Here is a 17,638-nt window from a genome sequence, read left to right as displayed (position 1 = left end):
TGACATTTTTAACGATATATAATTCTCACGTGTTAATATTAACATCAACATAGTGGATCTATAAACCTGCTGTTTATGCAATATCAACATTCATCATGGATTAAACATCATCATGGATTTAAAACCTATGATGTTAAATTCACATTATGTTAATATTAACTCCAACAGTAAAAATTATATAAACTCCCCATTGCATGATGATAAATCCATACTAATATTTCAAGTATATATCTGGTGCAATAAATCGGAGTAAAACAAATTATTATTATTTTACTTCAACTTATTGCATCAATTCAGAACACTCATTGAAAAGAAACAGGTTTACAGTGGTGACAATAATAAAAGTGACAATTATACAAGTTTTAATATTTGTACATTGTATAATTATTGCAACAATAAAATAGTTTATTCAGTTATGTGTATGTACATTAATGCTATACATAAAACTTGTATAACAGTCATCTTTATAATTACTTACACCAAAATTTTTTTTTCTGATTGCAGAAAAACTTCGTTCCTTGAAATCCAGTTAGATGTCAGAAAAATTACGAGACAGGAAGATTAAATCCGGCTGCAGGGCACCGAGTAAGCAGGAAGCGTTACGAGACGAATACGTAAGTATTATCCTACCTTCTTGTAGAGCTTGATCCAAGTAAGATCGCCCTTAGTGTCGGTGTACTGAAGACCGAAGAACCACACCTCGCGTAATCCAATCGTCTTGACGACCTGGTCAAACAGCTGCTTCCCGGTGGTCGTCTGCTGGATCGCGAATTCCAGCTCCGCGTCCATCGTCGTCACCCTTACGTTCATCTTCGCGGCACAGCACATGCAAACAAAACGACACCATCAGATAGTGCGAGTAAAACGCGTCACCCGGTAGAACCAAATCCAATTGGCGTTATTATGCGATCTCTGGCATCTCTCGAGAAAGAACAAATTCGTTCTATATTATCTTCTACATTAATTTGTTATCTTCTATATTAATTTTTTTCTTTACGATTTTTCCTTAAAACTATTGCTTAAAAAAATATCATATAACTGTATTGTATTATAGAAGACTTTTTCATATAAACATTAAATCTTCTTGAATTCCCTTAATAGAGAGAGAGCTGGCTCCAAATCTCCTAATAATCGGAGAATTATTGCTCATTTCTATCAATATATTATAGATTAATCTCGGTTTAACTCATTCTTCATCTTTTATTAATTCTTAGAAATGCCCGATTCTATAAATGTATTTTAATTTTAATTTCGATTCAACTAATCTTTATCTAGTTCTAAGAATAAGAAAAAGATGAGTAAGTTGAATCAAGATTAAAGTTAATCTATACATAAAAACAGGCATTATATAATGACAATATCGGTATAAAGAAATATTATTCTATTACTAAGAAAATTGATTACTCAATTTATTTTCATTTTAAGTAGCGATTATCTTTAAAAAGAATATTTTCTTGATAATAATTAATCTTAAAATATTTACTAATAATTTTAGAAACCTCATTATGTACTCAAAACAAAAATTTTCTTTTAAAGAATATTATAAAATCGATCGAAAAAGCTACTTCATATAATAAGCAAATCAAATTTATTTTAATTTACTAATCTTGATGAAGTATTAAACTTACTAGCAAAATAAGTATATTTTGAATAAATTTAACGCTTGTGATGAACTTGTAATATTTGCGGATATTTGGGAATTTTTGAAATACTTGAAACAAAGTAATTATTGTATACAGTATTTTTTTGTGTTATTCTTTTGCGTAATTCTTTTACCATGTATAAAATCCGTACTATATGCGCAACAATATAATAATACCTACTACGTATTAAAATATTTGTTAAAAATGATAGAAAACAGAGATTTTTTATTTTCTTTTAATTCTTTTATTTTTTTTAATTTTTAGAATTAGAAAAAGATAAAAATAAATTAAACCGAAATTAAAACCAATCTATATTGACAAAAAGACATTATTTGGCTGATATCTCGTGAAAACAAGAATCTAACTGCGAGATGTTTCTTCGAGGACAAGTCTGTGCCACAAAATTACCGCAATCTCGATATATTTTTATCGCCAATATACAGAATGAAGTTCAAACTAGTCGCACCGGTAACGGCCGGCTTACCATCTTGCCGCCGGCCACCATGTCTGCGAGATTCGTCGAACACCTTCACGGCGCACAGCGAGAATCAAAAATCGCGAGAAAGTCACGTCGCGAAGAGCGAGTACACGGCGAACACACGAGACGCCGAAAGTCAAAACGCGACACAGTACTTAACCGTTCGATAATGTCGATGGTGCAAAATTGACGTGATCGAGCGTAACAACGAGCGATCGAACAAGTTAACGCGGCCTTCAAGCCCGTCTCCGGACAATGGGGCCCGAAATACAAAACACAAATGCAACTGGCGGCTATATCTCCCCTTCCTCCACACGACGCGCAACGCTGCAACGCTTCTCCCGCTCTGAATAGCGCGGCGGCGCGAGCGTGGTCACGTGGGACATGCCGGTCGGCGGCGCGACGACGGCGACCAATCACGGCGCGCCGCGCGCGCCGGCAGATACCGGGTGCCGTGAAAGAAACTGATTCCATAGTCCGCTTGGTTCGACATTTTTCGGAAACCGCCTAACGAATTTGCGAACTGTTGTGAGCGCGCGACCGTTGCAACTCTTCTCGCGCGCGCGCGCGAGCACGCTGATTTGATTGCGTAATTTTTTCCCTTCTGTCGACGGACTTCCTGAGGACGAGGAAGTTCAAACGCGCGCGCGTTTAATTTATTTATCTCTGTGCGGCAGTCAGATTGCATACGTTCCTGGTATAATGCGGAGCGTAGGCGTAGAGAATGTGGCGCGGCTGCATGCTATTCATATCGAGTTAATGCAGGATGTCCAGGCGAACGAGCAGGATCCTGTTTCGCGAGATCGACGTTGTAATGCCCGTATCAGATTAGAGAGAGATTGAATTTAATCACAAGAATTCAATTAGAAGAAACAAAATCAGCATCAAGTTTAATGCGTCAATTTGATTAAATTCAATTTGAATCTCTAATCTGATACAGGTGTAAAGCAAGGTGACCAATTCTATAAAAAGGGGAAAAAGGAATGTTTAAAAAAAATCAACATTAATTGTCGTAATTAAATTTTGACAGATGAATGTTTTTTTATAATTGTTAGTAAAACACATAAACAATATTATATTAATAAATAATTAATATCTTGTAACAAAAATTACATCAAGTTACGAGATCACATTTTATTGTTTTTAAATTACATTTTTCTACTGAATATTATACATACCTATCAAGAGGTTTTAAATAAAAAATCATAAAATTCTTCATACCTTAAGTTAAAAATTATATTTCACATTCTGATTATTTTTAAACATTTGAAAAAGGGAAAATTCATAATCATATCCTTAATTTAGAACGCATTGTAAAGTAGAACAAAGAATTAAAATTTGGGACTGTCCTTCCTATATATATATATATAAAATTTTGGATTGGTCACCTTAGCATAAAATCCATATAACACTATGCATTGAAAATTGAGAATTACGAATTGAGAGTTAGAATTAGACCAGTTAGATAATTTTAATTTTAATTTTCCGTTCTGATTGGCTGGTTCTAATATCCGATTCACAATTCTCAATTTCTAATGAATGTGACATAGATTTAACGTTGTTCGATGGGCATTTCAATGAAGCTATGTCTTATAGCGTTACTTAATGCTATTTATGAATTTTATTTGCGACATCAGCTATGACATCAAGGTCTGAAATCTCAGGCTGTATTCAGCAGAAAAAGCACTTTGCAACTGCTGTAAGATTCTCTAATATGATTGGTAGATATATCGAGGAAAGAAGGTTGCAAATTAATTAATTATAATAATTTAACATAATTTAACTATAATTTATATAATTTCTTTTTTGAGAATACATTTATAGTTATTTTAACATACAAATATAGTCAATTGTGATATCAATAAGTCGCATTGCTTAAAAATCTTTTCTTAATATTTTTTAGTGTTATATAAATAGTAAATAAATTTAATAAAATAGTTACATCTCTACAATTGCGATCGCATTTAATGAATAAAAATGTTTATTTTATTTACTTTTTATCTTGATACTTTGTTATATTAATATTTAAAATTATCATAATTTATAGCACAATTTTTTCATGTTTGAGAAAAATATATTATTATTACTAATATTATAGCAATAATCATTAAAAAAATAGAGTTTCTAATTATCTTACCTACATAGTCACAAATGTCGAACACTTTTCTTTCAATGTGTATACATTTAAATCCAGTGAGGAATTAAGATAACTAATTGTATCAAAGAATCTTACAATTGCTGCTTTTTCTACTGAACGCAATCAATCTTTGTCGGTTTTCTCGTCCTAATCGCCTGATCATTACGAATCGCATAGACTTCCGTAAAAACTAGCGTTCTGAAAAAAATTCTTTCCTCTAAAAATAAACGCGTAAAGTCCAAAAGCTTCCGGTAGTCTAGCGAGTAGGACACTCGACGACCTCTTGGATGCGTTAAAGGCCGATGCCTTTCACCTTACGACACACGCGATATCAGCATTCCTTACGTCGCCGACCTATAAACGATGCGAGATATTCATGATTGAAAGAATAAAATGAATAAAATAAGAGAATGAAAATTTTAGATTCGTCTCAGCAATCGTCGGTGCTATTTTCTGCGCGACTTTTAAGGCCCAAACGGTGGAAATAGTTCGGTGTTCGATTTTTTTTTTCTCGAGTTTGTAAAGACTGCAGCATAGACTTTTGCATAATGCATAAAAACAGAGAGAGAGAGAGAGAGAGAGAGAGAGAGAAAAGGAAATTACTTATCAGCAAATTCTCAAGTCCCTATTACCTTAAATCCTAATTTCGAGAATCCTTAATAATTATATTTGTTCGAAGTCCTTCAGGGCGCAAACTTTTGCATAACGCATAACGCACAATGCGTAAGAAAATGGATCAATCGAAGTCTTTCATTTCTTTCTTTCCCATGAAATAAAAGACTGATTGATTTTCTTATGCTTTATGCATTACGCATTATGCAAAGGTCTGTATTCTTATATACTGAGAGAAATATTTTATGAATAATCAATTATTTTGTTGATGTGTGACTTACATAAACCTTACTTTTTAATTAAAAAATTTTTGTTCTGATCAAAATTTAATTGTTAGAACAAAATTTTTTAATTAAAAAGTGAATTTTTGTAAGTCACATATCATACAAAACATTTTTCTCAGTAACACTGTATAACGCTTAAGACATAAGGAAATCAACTAATCAGTCTTTTATTTCATACATTGATTAGTTGATTTGCTTATGTCTTAAGCCATGATTAGACTAGAGATTGAGATTGGATTGTAATTTAACCAATAAAAAGAAAGAAAAAACAATCTCAAGTTTAGTGAGTTTTGCTTTGATTAATCCAATCTCAAGCTCAATCTCTAGTTTAATCACTTCATATGTTATACAGTGTTACGTAAAAGTCTGTACTGATGCAGCCTTTTATTTTCATTCTAGGGGAAAATAAAGGACTCTGATCGGTTTCTTATGCGTTATGCAAAAGTTTGTGCTGTGATTTTAAATCAGTTTCGCGTTATGTAACGCAACCGCTTCAGTTTTATGCAAATAAGTATCGGTATCTTGATTTAAACAGACGATCGCTCGTTTCACGTAAACAACTTGAATTTTGTGAAAGAGAATGAAACCGCGTTCGATTGTTCGGAGAATTAAATGAAAAAATTTTTTTTTAATCCAACATAGACTTACACGCAACTTGGAAGACCATTGTCTTTTTGTATACATGTCGCGAATTACATAATGAAGTTACATAAAAAAGAAATTCAGTCGTGAATGGCAGACGAGTCACAACACGTCTACATAATGGTTTTATTTTTGCGCACGAGTGTTTATTACCACCGAGTGTAATAAAAGATATCACCTTGCGTAATAATGTTAACAAAAAAAGAAGATAAAACCGTCTTAAAAAAAGCGCCACAGTCTGCAGGAAATAACACAGTTTCTGTTCATCATTCATTGCTTTGCTGTATCGAAAGATGTGTATCTTCTTCCGTTTTATTCGAACATCAAGTGCAAAGTATGCACGTCTATCCGGTCACCAACATCGGTTTAATTACACTAAATTGCAATATAATTCTGTACAACGAGTACCATGCATATATTTCTGATTTACAAAAAAAAGCGACAAAAATTAACTCATAATAGAAACACAGTTTTTATGACGTTAAAAGAACATATGGATTCTTAGGACCTACTAAAATTTTTTATTATTAGCTTTAAAAGTTTGAAAATTTTCAACTATATAAAAAATTGCAACACTTGACTTACAATTATAGTATTATATAATAGCATGAATATAGTACGATAATTCGCTACATGAATTAAAAACTGAAAAATAAAATTATGAAACATAAAATTATTCGAAATCACTAAAAATTAGAAAAATGTCCCAGGATCACCAGGATCCATATGTTCCAGTTACGAGTTAAATTAATCAAAATTACAATTGAGTCTCGTCTTTTCCACTTCCTCTCTGAACGAACGAAACCTTTCGGGAGTTAAGATTAGTTTCACTTTCTACAGATTTCTTAATTTTACCAGCGATGAGTTTATAATTTCTTCTTTGTTTTCTTATTTCATGAAGTCGATTAATTTGACTTTTGAAAAGCTCAAATGTCGCCAACATCGCAAGATGTATGGCCGCCACTAGTCGGTCGAACAAGTCGAATACCTATCTTATCGCAAAAAATTACTGCAAAGTGAATGCGTGACGTTTTAGGTACGCATCGTAAAACTCGATTCGACGATATTCTGCGAATAGTAAAATAATAAAAAAAAAATTGCAACTGTAATATTCGGATAATATATCAATAAGTTAATGAAAGGAAAACTAATGACCTTCCAGGGTCATATCAAATTAGTAATAATCAATTATCGATTTCAAAATAATATAAGGATTAGAAATATAGAGTCTAAAAATTAAAATTGTCGCAACACAAACATAACACTCCAACCCACCAAAAAGTCATCCTCAGTGTGATTAACAAATCATTATATATATTTAATAAATATTTCAAATTTTATAGTCCTTTGTCGAATTGGTTTCCTTGATATAAAGGTCTGGTGAAGATGAAAATGATTTCCTCAATTCTTCCACTAAGATGTCTTGCAATAAGCAATCGCGATTTCAGTCTATTTTCAAAAGACCAACTATTTATGTTTACGTTAAAACTAAGTTAGAACCATACTGCTATATATTGGCTGTCAGGAAAATGTTATAACTAATGTACTCATTGTGAGTGGCCATGTGACAATGAGTCATTGTCACAGGGACACTCGCAATGAATATGTGTGCATGTGTGTATATTTAATACTTGATTGTTATTAATTTAGCACGACCATCCAGCTTGGCTCATTAATCCTCCTTTCATTATGTTATTAATTTACTATCTATTGAGCCTATTATTATCTGAATTATTTTCAAATAATACCTCCCCAGTATTTTTCCTAATGTCTTTCATTTGCTTCTTATCCTTTTCAATTTTTTCACAACAAAATATTGGATTACTGTTAATTATTAAGTGAGTACTGGCGCGGCGTTTCAAGTTATTTTTTATCAAGAATCAATTATGGATTAATGCTCAGTTCATAAAATCTTCTTCTAAAATCATCTCCAAAAATTTTAATACTAATAAAACATATGATTTAAGATATTTCAAATGTGATACATACCGATTTCGGCATCGTGGCAGCTGTGTTTTTTCGTACTAAATGGCGAAATTATCCCTCTGAAACAGACATATAGAATATTGATTAAAATCGAGTTCCTTAGATGAAGATAATTGATATCCTACAATTTGTGCGAAGCACGTTTGAATTTCTCATATTCTAATTCCTTGGACACATGGGTGGAATCTCCACGTGATTTTCATATTTAGACAACATCATGCTACTATCATTGAAAATGATACTCTTTATACCTTCTTAATGCTATACGTTCAAACACGTAGGCAGATAATTACAGCATTTGATCAGACGTTTAATTACTCAACTAGATCTTGAGATGTTAAATAAGATGTCAAATCGCATATATTTCTATAGAACATCAATTAGATCATTCTATATCAGACATAGACATATGCATGTAATTAATCCGATATAAATCAGATTAAAAAAAAGCTGACAATGAATACTTGACTTTATGTGCGGAAATTCGCAACAAGCGATGTCATTCGTTGTCGATTGTGAATGTTATCAGAACGCTGATAAATCCTTGAAAATAGATCCTAGTTTAATTTTCTAAACTTTAATCATACATGATTTTTAGATAAAATCAAATTACATAACCGTTAATTAAACTTCAAGTGAAACTTCTTCTGAAAAGTGAAGTCAATTTAACACAAGATTAGAAATAGATAATTCCATCAAAGGATTTGTCATCGATTCTAGTAAGTGATATCGAGATACTGTTCTGCGAGCAATTCGTGACGCTATTTTAAGTATAATAATAAAGATTTTATAAACAACGTGTTGACGTAAGCACAGAGAAAGATTATGTAAACTTCCTCCTTCTTGCAGTCGTTTAAATATTATATATTAAAATACGAGATAATCTATAAAATTTTATGTATATGTGAAATGAATTTAAATAATCATTTTATGATTCACGGCGATATACATATTGACATTTTAATTAATATATAACGTATTTTAATTAATTCTAAAAAATTTAAGAAAAAAAGAATTAGAAAAATGTGAGACAAATAGTAATGAAAAAAATAATAAAAATAATGATATAAAATAAAAACGTTTTGTTTTTATTAAATACAAGCCTGTAATCTTTATTGACAACGTAATTAATTCACATAAAAATTTTAACGTCACAATAGTTAATTTTAATTAGTAGCGATGCATTAAGTACCGGATGCAAACCCATTGGTAGATGAGTTACTTTTACTATGAGTAATGAAGATGCGGCCCTTCAGTGACAAGTTTCACAATTGTGCAGCTAATTATTATTATCATCATTATCGTAAACTAGAAGATAGAAATAGATATATCTTACACAAGAAACAATTACGCAAAGAATTCTCAATATTCACATCACGTACATCCGGTATATAAAATAAATCTCCACGTAAATAAAAATTATTTTATGTAAGAATTAATGCAGAATTGACCTCATTTCCTGCATTTAATAAATAAAAGAAGAAAATATCGTTTTGAAATTAACTGGATATCGCTAATCGTATCTGAGTAAATGAATATCTTGTACATAAAAAGAACAATTATATTAAAATATCTAAAAATTTAGCTAAATATAGATTTGAAATAATTATGGACAAAACTAATTATGTGGGTATTTCAAGCACAATAAACAATGCTACAAAAAATGTTAACATCCTAGCAATCAGCTGAAAATTAAGCTGATTCATTATTATAAATTATTTTGATAATTCACAAACAAAATTGTTTTCAAATTTACATAGCTAAATTGTTAGATACTTCAACAAAATAATTCTTTCCGTGTACACTGGAAAAAAATTTACTATCTCGATAAATATGTTTTTTAATATTTGTAAGTAAAAAAAAATTTATCTATAAATTTATCTCTATAAATATTTACTAAAAAAAAAAGATAATTAAATCAAATTAATGATTCTTATATCAAATAAATATACGTTAACAGTTAAATGTTTATACTTATATATATTCAAAGAAATAATTTATAAAGATATAGTAAATTTTTTTTCAGTGTAAGAATAACAGTCAGCCATATAGAGTTACATAAGCCTGTCGTTGCGTGTACACGCCTCGGATGCGGGCTGCACCACGAACATTCAACTACCTGTTACCACTCGTTACTTTAATGCCGCGAGCTTGCCAATCTTTCGGTAAACTTTCGTAATCCCCTTTCGTTGATCTCCGTCTGGCTCTTTCCAGCGCCGGATTTAAAGCCCGGACCGATACGACGAGTCGTCGGCATCGGAAATGCAGGGAGGGAGCAACGGGTTGTGATGCAAATCCGCGTGACCGACATCTGCCGCGATCGCCGAGGAGTGCCCGATCGTCGTGATCTGTCCCGTCGTCTAGCATTCTCTCTTTATCATCTAGGACCCAACCCACCGTCCAGACGTTCGTTGAACCGTCCGTTATCTCTCGCCTCTCGTCGCGCACTCGTCGAAAGGCCGACGACGCGGAGAATGGGATACGCGCCATTTATCGATAACGGCAACCGGAAGGATGAATAAAATAATTATGGTGATTGAAAGGAATTCCTCTTAATCAAAATACTTTAACTTCTTCAGATCTTGTAACGTACATCAAATTTGAACGCATCCGTTGAAATTATTTAGGTTGTTTCAAAATTTACTGCAAGTACTAAAAATCTGTAGTTTACGTCATGTGCACTATAGATTTTCGGTACTAGCAGTAAATTTTGGAACCTTAGTTCTATCATCTGAGACCAGAAGTATATAAAAAATCAAAAATGTATATACGTTGGCAAAATAGTCAACATTTGGAAAAGAAATTTTTTTAGTATTATGAATTACTTATTAAAGTGCTTTTGAATATAATTAAAAAAATTTTTTTTACATAGTCTAGTATTTTTTTTATCATTACATTAAATTAAAGGGTCTGAAGATTAATTAATAGAATGAAAATTATTGAGAAATTATTATAACGATTATTATATGTTAATTATGTCAATGTAAAATGTGTTATTATTTAAGCAATTAACAAAGCGCATCATCATATGAGAGACACCTAACCGTATTAGAGTAGCTATTTATATAACTATGATATGGAATGATATTCTGTTCAACCTTGCTGATATAAGCGGTACAAAAAAGAAGAAAAACAGACAATTAGTATATTTTTTACGATTCACGATCGTTCAAGCGTCACGTTTAAAAACATTTATTTGAACAGCATATTATATCGTATCTTGAGCATGGCCGGGCATTAGAAGTACTATCAATCGTACTATCAAATTGCGCTATCGATTTATCTTAATTAATCTCTAATGTTTTAGCGCTCGTTGCGAATTGCGTTTTTACGATAAAGACGAATTCCGTTAGCGATTGCTCGAGCTGATATTAAGGCCCTGAGTAGTCACTACGGCCATATTGGATCACGTCATAAGCGAGAAATGACACGTTGAAGTTTCCCGCACGCCATTTGTAAATAAAGAAAATTTGGGTAAAACAAAATAACTTTAAAATACTTGTAAAAATGAAAAAAAAGCTATCCTTTCCTCTCCTGATTACCTTGGAAGAAATATAGATAGCGCGCATTATGATGTAAAACGCTACCATTAGTGACGTCATGATTGTGTTTGTTGACGTTATCTACAGCTCCGAAGACACCTCGTAGTACTAAATAACGCGAATAACGTTTCTCCGAACGCTTGATTCAAAACTATTGAGATCTATTGATTGGTTTCAAGGATAGAGAGATCCGAGAACCTCTCTGTTTTGCAGCCAATCAATAGACTTCAAAAGCCTTCTCGTACTATGGGCATCACGGCCGTCACATCTGACGGCTAGATATGACTGTTTAATTATCATCCCGTGTTTACATTCGATGCGATCTTGACATTGGGCAAATAATATACGGAATCACATTCCGGCATTTAAATGCTTATCACCATTTAACACCACTTAGCGCTCAGTTGTAACCACTATTTATATGAAATGTAACAACTCGGGCGCGACGAAGATCTTGTCTTCGCGAAAGGATTCGGAATCGATGTGAGATAAAGATCGCGTGAATATTTTAATCATTAAATGCGTGAGGTTCTCGATAGTTATAATAATAACCCGATCCATTTCATCGACAAGCTCTAATCAGTGATTATTGACTACGGATCGTCAATCGCATTGACCTTTTAACTCGTAATTAATTTTTAATTTGCCGTAACGTATAAAATACATTGCAAATCAAAGTGTGTAAAAAATGATTACAATGTACGTGTGTGACTAGTTTTCCGTGTAAAGATAACACTAAACTGCATACAAAAATAGGTTTACGTATTTAAACGTGTAGTATAGTGTCATTTTTACACGGGAAACTAATTACATATGTTGCATTCATTTTTTACACACTTATCATTTTAAATGTAATATAAGAGAATGTGAAATAAATCCTTTATATGATGATTATTTCCCTGAGAAGAGTGATTTCCATTGACTCCTTCATGATCATTTGATCATCAAATTTACACACTAATTTACACGGTAGATTTACTTGCGAGTGTCGTCACACGAGATGCAAGGTCACGGATTGCTGTAATTAAACTGTACGCCGAGTTCAATATACGTGCAATTAACAGTTGACCTATGAGACGAAGTCCGGTCTCCTTCCCTGAGAATCGCGACGATGATTTATGCGGAACAAAGCCCGGAAACCGGTGTTTCCTCAGAGAAAATCCAATCCATTGTGTGTTCGATTCTTCTGTCTTCCGAACATACGATTTAGTGTGTCATTGAGTCTGAGATTCAGAATTCTACGAAAAAAACAGAGATTTAAACACTCATTTCAAAACTAATTGTTCTAATCTTAAGATTATAATCTTAATTCTTAAGATAAAAAATGTTAAGATTATGATCTTAAAAATTTTTATCTTAATTAAGAATATAAACATAAATACAATATAATTAAGAATGTAAATATTTTTTAAGATTATAATCTTAATTCTTGAGATTACAATGTAAAAAATTTTTATAATCTTAATCACACTGTAAAAATATTTTTTTTGCAAACCGTACATGTGTAACCGTATATAATGTAATAACAAATTAAATTAAATAAAATATAAATGCAATTTCTTACATGTTCCTGTTTGTGTAACCGATTTACTTAATGTCATCGACAGATTGTATAAATGCACTGGGAAATAAATAAAAAACAATTAAATAATTACATATATATTTAAATAACAATATATTGCGTCACTCTCTTAAATAATTATTCGTCAAAGATAAACGTCCGGATTTTCAACATTTGTTTTACAACGACTTGCAATTATGATTTAAGATTGACAGTCATTGAAATATCAATAAGAGGAAGCCATACAGTTTATCGCGATAATCCTTGTTATATGAGTATATCCGAGAATGATAAATCCTTTCCGCATAAAACAGAGAGGATGATTCAATTCCGCCGCAGAATAAAATACAGATGACATCACTAAGAAAATATATTACATAATGTCGAAACAAAGCGCTGTCATCACTTCGGGCCAATAAATACATACCTGACGATCGAAAGATATTAATTTAAAACTGTCGACCCGACACCTTTCTTTGAAAGACGTGTAATTCATAACCATTAGCACGTTCAGTTCTTTTATTTTTACAAGTGGAATTTTAACAAGAAGGAATTAAAAATACAATTAGTTCACGTCTTAAAATAATTGTAACTTGGAAAGAACGATTTTGGAGAAGTACCTGAAAATTTAAATAGATTTAGATTTAAAAATAATTTTGTTCTACCATCAAAATAATTATGAATCAAGCTAATTGTTGAAATTATCCAAATTTTTTGCAGCATTATTTATCATGCTTGAGATTCTTATACAATTATTTTGATGGTTCAACAAAATTATTCTCAGATCTGTATATATTTAAATTTTTAAATAATTTAGTAAAATCTGCTTTTCACGTAATGTTCACATATGTCAAAATGCAAATCATCCATTTCTGCAGTTAGTTTTAAAAGACGTTCCTAATAACATGTGCACTTAAAAAATAATAAACTAATAAATTTGAGTTAAATTTAATAAATTTTCTTATATTAAATTATTTGACACTATTATTTTAGTTAAATTAGCTATATGTATTGAGCAGAAACATTGGCGAGTCACAGAAATAATTCAAGTTGGGTATAATTTGACATAACATTATTTAACAACGTTGAGTATCCTATCTAATTATTTCAATGATTCGACAAAATTATTTTTAAATCTGTATCTAACTAAAATAAATTTTTAGATATTTTAAAACTATTTTTTCCACGTAATATGTATACACCAATTTATCATTAAAAAAAAAACGCTAAAAAAAAACAGAGAAATATTACAAAAATTTGCACATGAACAAAATTCGGAGTTAATAAAGTTTTCAACTAATAACGTGCCAAATTAATTTTCTCCATGTAAAAAACGTGCTTCGACACGGTACTTTTCTCGCGTCTTCTCTTCGTCACAAACTCTATGTTATTCGTGACGATCATGATCGACACGAACGCAGGACTAACGGCGGCCACGTTTAAACGCTACACGTGCGACAAGAATGAACGTCCAAGGATTTCTCAACGAGAAAGGCGCCGCAGGGCGAGCGTGCCGAGATAGCATCGTACACCATAACCTCTATACGATTTACTGAGAGATGAAGACGCCTATGTCGCGAGTACCAAGATAGGTCCGGGATGTGTCGAGCCGCGGAACACCCGACATCACTTCCCGTCCCGTTCTTACAGTCATCATGAGTACAACTGCTGACAAGCGTGATCAGAGGCAACGAAAGTGGAGAACGCGATCCAGCGCGTTCTGGAGTTGTAAATCCGGCGATTCCTTTCTAAATCTGTACTCCGAGTGTTTTATATAAGGTGTCGCTCGTGCGAGTTACTTAATGGATATAATCTTGTACCAAATTTGGTTACTTGCATAAAACTCGTGTCACGCTATGTATTGGAAACTGAGAATTGTGAATTATATAGAGACTGAATTCAACCAGTCAGATAGTTTTAATTTTCATCCGTTTCGTTCTGATTAACTGAATTCTCATTTTTAATTCCTCAATCTCTAATGTGACAGACTTTACGTTAGATTAGATTGCACTAAATTATATCAAACTAAAAAGTTAAGTGTAAAATATAAATATTTTAAACAATTCAGTTGGTAATAATATCGTCATGTTATTTGATTACAAAATATACGTGTATTATTTTATTGTCAAAGTTGATTGTATTATGTTACTGCATTTAAGTATTTTATATAGAGCAGCCTTTAATGTGCACTTGATCCAATATAGTGTGAAATGATCAAATTCATCAACACAGGTCTACTTTCACAATATGTGGTTACCTCAGAATTAAAGGTTATATAAAATTACACCATTAAAATTCATTCATGAATTTCTTAGTAATCTTTAATATTTACATAACATTTTATATATTGTAAAAACAAGCTTTAAATAAACTTGGAGATGTTGTGTTTGTCATTTCTGTCACTAGATTTTCAATCGAAACTGGAAGCTTGGGATTTTAATTGTAAGATCGAAGCCCGAATTCTGTTCTTTTCTTTTAACAATAAGTTTGAATTTTCATTGTAGCTTGAGATTAATTGAAGAATGTTCGTTATTATTAGTTTATCATTCTAAATCGTTAACGGAAAGTCGTCAAAATATTTACGTTGAATACTTCTCTGACTACTCACAATATTTGTCTCAAACATATGTGCTGGTAAGTTTGAGACACCCTATAGATGGAAAAGGAAAATATGCGGGTGCAACCAGATCAACCGATTCAATTAATTTAACGTTCTATCTCTTAATAAAATAATAAATCACATTTTTAGTTCCTCTATATTTCTAAATTGGCAGGAAATATATAATTATTAAACTATATAAATATTCTAATAAATATAATAAATAATAATAAATATAACTAAAAAATAAATGTGATTATTAAAATATATATATATAAATTATTAAACGTTAATTTATTAACATTTAATAAATAATACTAAGTCACATTTCTACATTTTTCTTCTATATTTTTAATATAGTAAGAAAAAAATTTATAAATCACATCTGTATATTCCCCTATATTTTTAATATAACAAGAAAAAAATTTAGTAATCGCTTTACTCGATCAATTTACAGTTTTCCATATTTTGAATTATTTTTCAACTTTGATATAGAAAAAGAATTATTCCATATTTTTTAATATAATAATAAATCACATCGTTAGTTCTCTCATATTTCTAAATTACCAGGAAAAATATATTTTATCAACAGTCGCTTTGCTTGATCAATTTACATTTTCTATTCCTTGAATCACTCTTCAACTTTAATACAATAAAAAAATCAATCCATATCTCTTAATATAATAATAAATTATTTCTAGTTCCCCTATATTTTTACAGCAAAAAAAAATTAATTAAACAGTCGCATTTGATTTATTTACATTTTTTATTTCTTGAATTACTCTTTCCAATCTGAATATAGAAACAATCACAATAAGTTATGGTTTACTAATCGAGGGAGTTTCGTCGAACTTAATTTAATTTTTTGTTTCTTTAACAAGTCAAACAATGAAACAATTAGGAATCACTGTTGATTATCGGTTGATTAATATATACATCGTACAAATACGAAGAATCTACGAAGAATCAACCCGCCCAAATTATGGCAAGGCGGAATCGACGTTGGCAAACGTGGCACACAGAGAGAAAAGAAAATTAAGTTAAACGCAGTTAACTTAACCGACGTCGGTACAATCGAACATTCGAACCGGTTTTCTGGTGAACCAAACCAACCTCGATTCCCTCGTTTCTTCCCGAGGATAAATACTTATATCACGTTCCGAGTTGTAACGTGTACTGCAAAAACGAGGAAAAAAAAAAGAGGCAAGTTTATAGCAACCGGCGCGGCGTTGTCGTTACGAGGTCGATCTCGCGAGTCGCTTCGATTGACCGACTCTGGCTCCTCTTCTCGTCACGCGTTTCAGATCGCGAGATGCAATTCGCGATCGAACGTATAATCGGAATATATCGCCGCATAACCGACGTTACCGGCAACAATCCCGCAAACGTCTCGACGCCACGACGATGACTCGGCTTTCTCGGTGCTCGATTATCAAACACTCTTTTTCGTGACATGACGATTGACGGCGGAGGAGGAGAAGAATGACGAACGTAGGCCCCGCGTGACTACTGACGACGTCGGCGACGTCGGGCGACGTCGACGGCGCGCTTACCTGATTAACCTGATTCTGCTTGCACCCGTGGATCCCGTGACACGTGTGACGCACCGCATCCACAACGTTGGACCGCCTGGCGCTCACACTCGCGCTAGTAACCCCACGACTAAGCCGGCGAAACAGGAAATCGCACGATCCACACCCAAAAATCCCGTCACGTTCGGAAAATACTGACACCTCACTGATAATATGGCCGCCGCCGCCGCCTGTCCGTCCGTCCGTCTGTCCGTCCGTGTGCGGTGCGAAGCGCCGAAGCGGTGATTTAACGGCCTGGGAAGGGGTAATGAGGGGAAAAACGAGCACGAATCACGCACTTGATGAAGATGCGTCGCTCGCGGTTTAGAAAATTCAAGAGACATCAGATTGGCCGCGTTTAGCACAAGCGCTTAGTAAGCACTTTACACTGATTGGCTTGTTTATTTTTAGATCTAACGCTGATATTACATTTATTGTAAAACAAAATTACATTAATATATTATATAAAGAACAAATGTAATATTAGGCTAAAGCCTTGATTGCGTTCAGTAGAAAAAGTATAGTTTTGCAACTGTTGTGAAATTCTTTAATATATTGGGTCATCTAAAAAGTATCCGCGGTA

At 32.5% G+C, this 17,638-nt stretch overlaps 1 protein-coding gene across 7 annotated transcripts in view; it reads right to left on the bottom strand.

The window, feature by feature from the left end:
- Moe (moesin) overlaps window positions 1-17,286 on the bottom strand; it is a 39,354-nt gene extending 22,068 nt beyond the window's left edge. The window contains exons 1-3 of one of the 7 annotated variants that reach the window (XM_087412392.1): window positions 17,038-17,286; window positions 7,786-7,841; window positions 631-810 (exon numbers count right to left, since the gene is read on the bottom strand). In XM_087412392.1, coding sequence (XP_087268518.1) covers window positions 631-810; window positions 7,786-7,797 — 192 coding nt within the window. In that variant the 5' untranslated portion in view covers window positions 7,798-7,841; window positions 17,038-17,286. Of the gene's footprint in view, window positions 1-630; window positions 811-2,127; window positions 2,685-7,785; window positions 7,842-17,037 lie in introns of those variants that run through there. The other 6 variants (XM_011051078.2, XM_087412396.1, XM_087412391.1 and 3 more) reach the window with 6 other exon arrangements.
- Window positions 17,287-17,638: the final 352 nt, after the last annotated feature.

The sequence above is a fragment of the Acromyrmex echinatior genome, chromosome 13 (assembly GCF_024713525.1).
Source record: "Acromyrmex echinatior isolate Ae372 chromosome 13, ASM2471352v2, whole genome shotgun sequence".
In the NCBI taxonomy this organism is placed as follows: Eukaryota; Metazoa; Arthropoda; class Insecta; order Hymenoptera; family Formicidae; genus Acromyrmex; species Acromyrmex echinatior.
The sequence above is the reverse complement of the archived record's forward strand: the minus strand, read 5'-3'. Positions and strand labels throughout refer to the sequence as shown.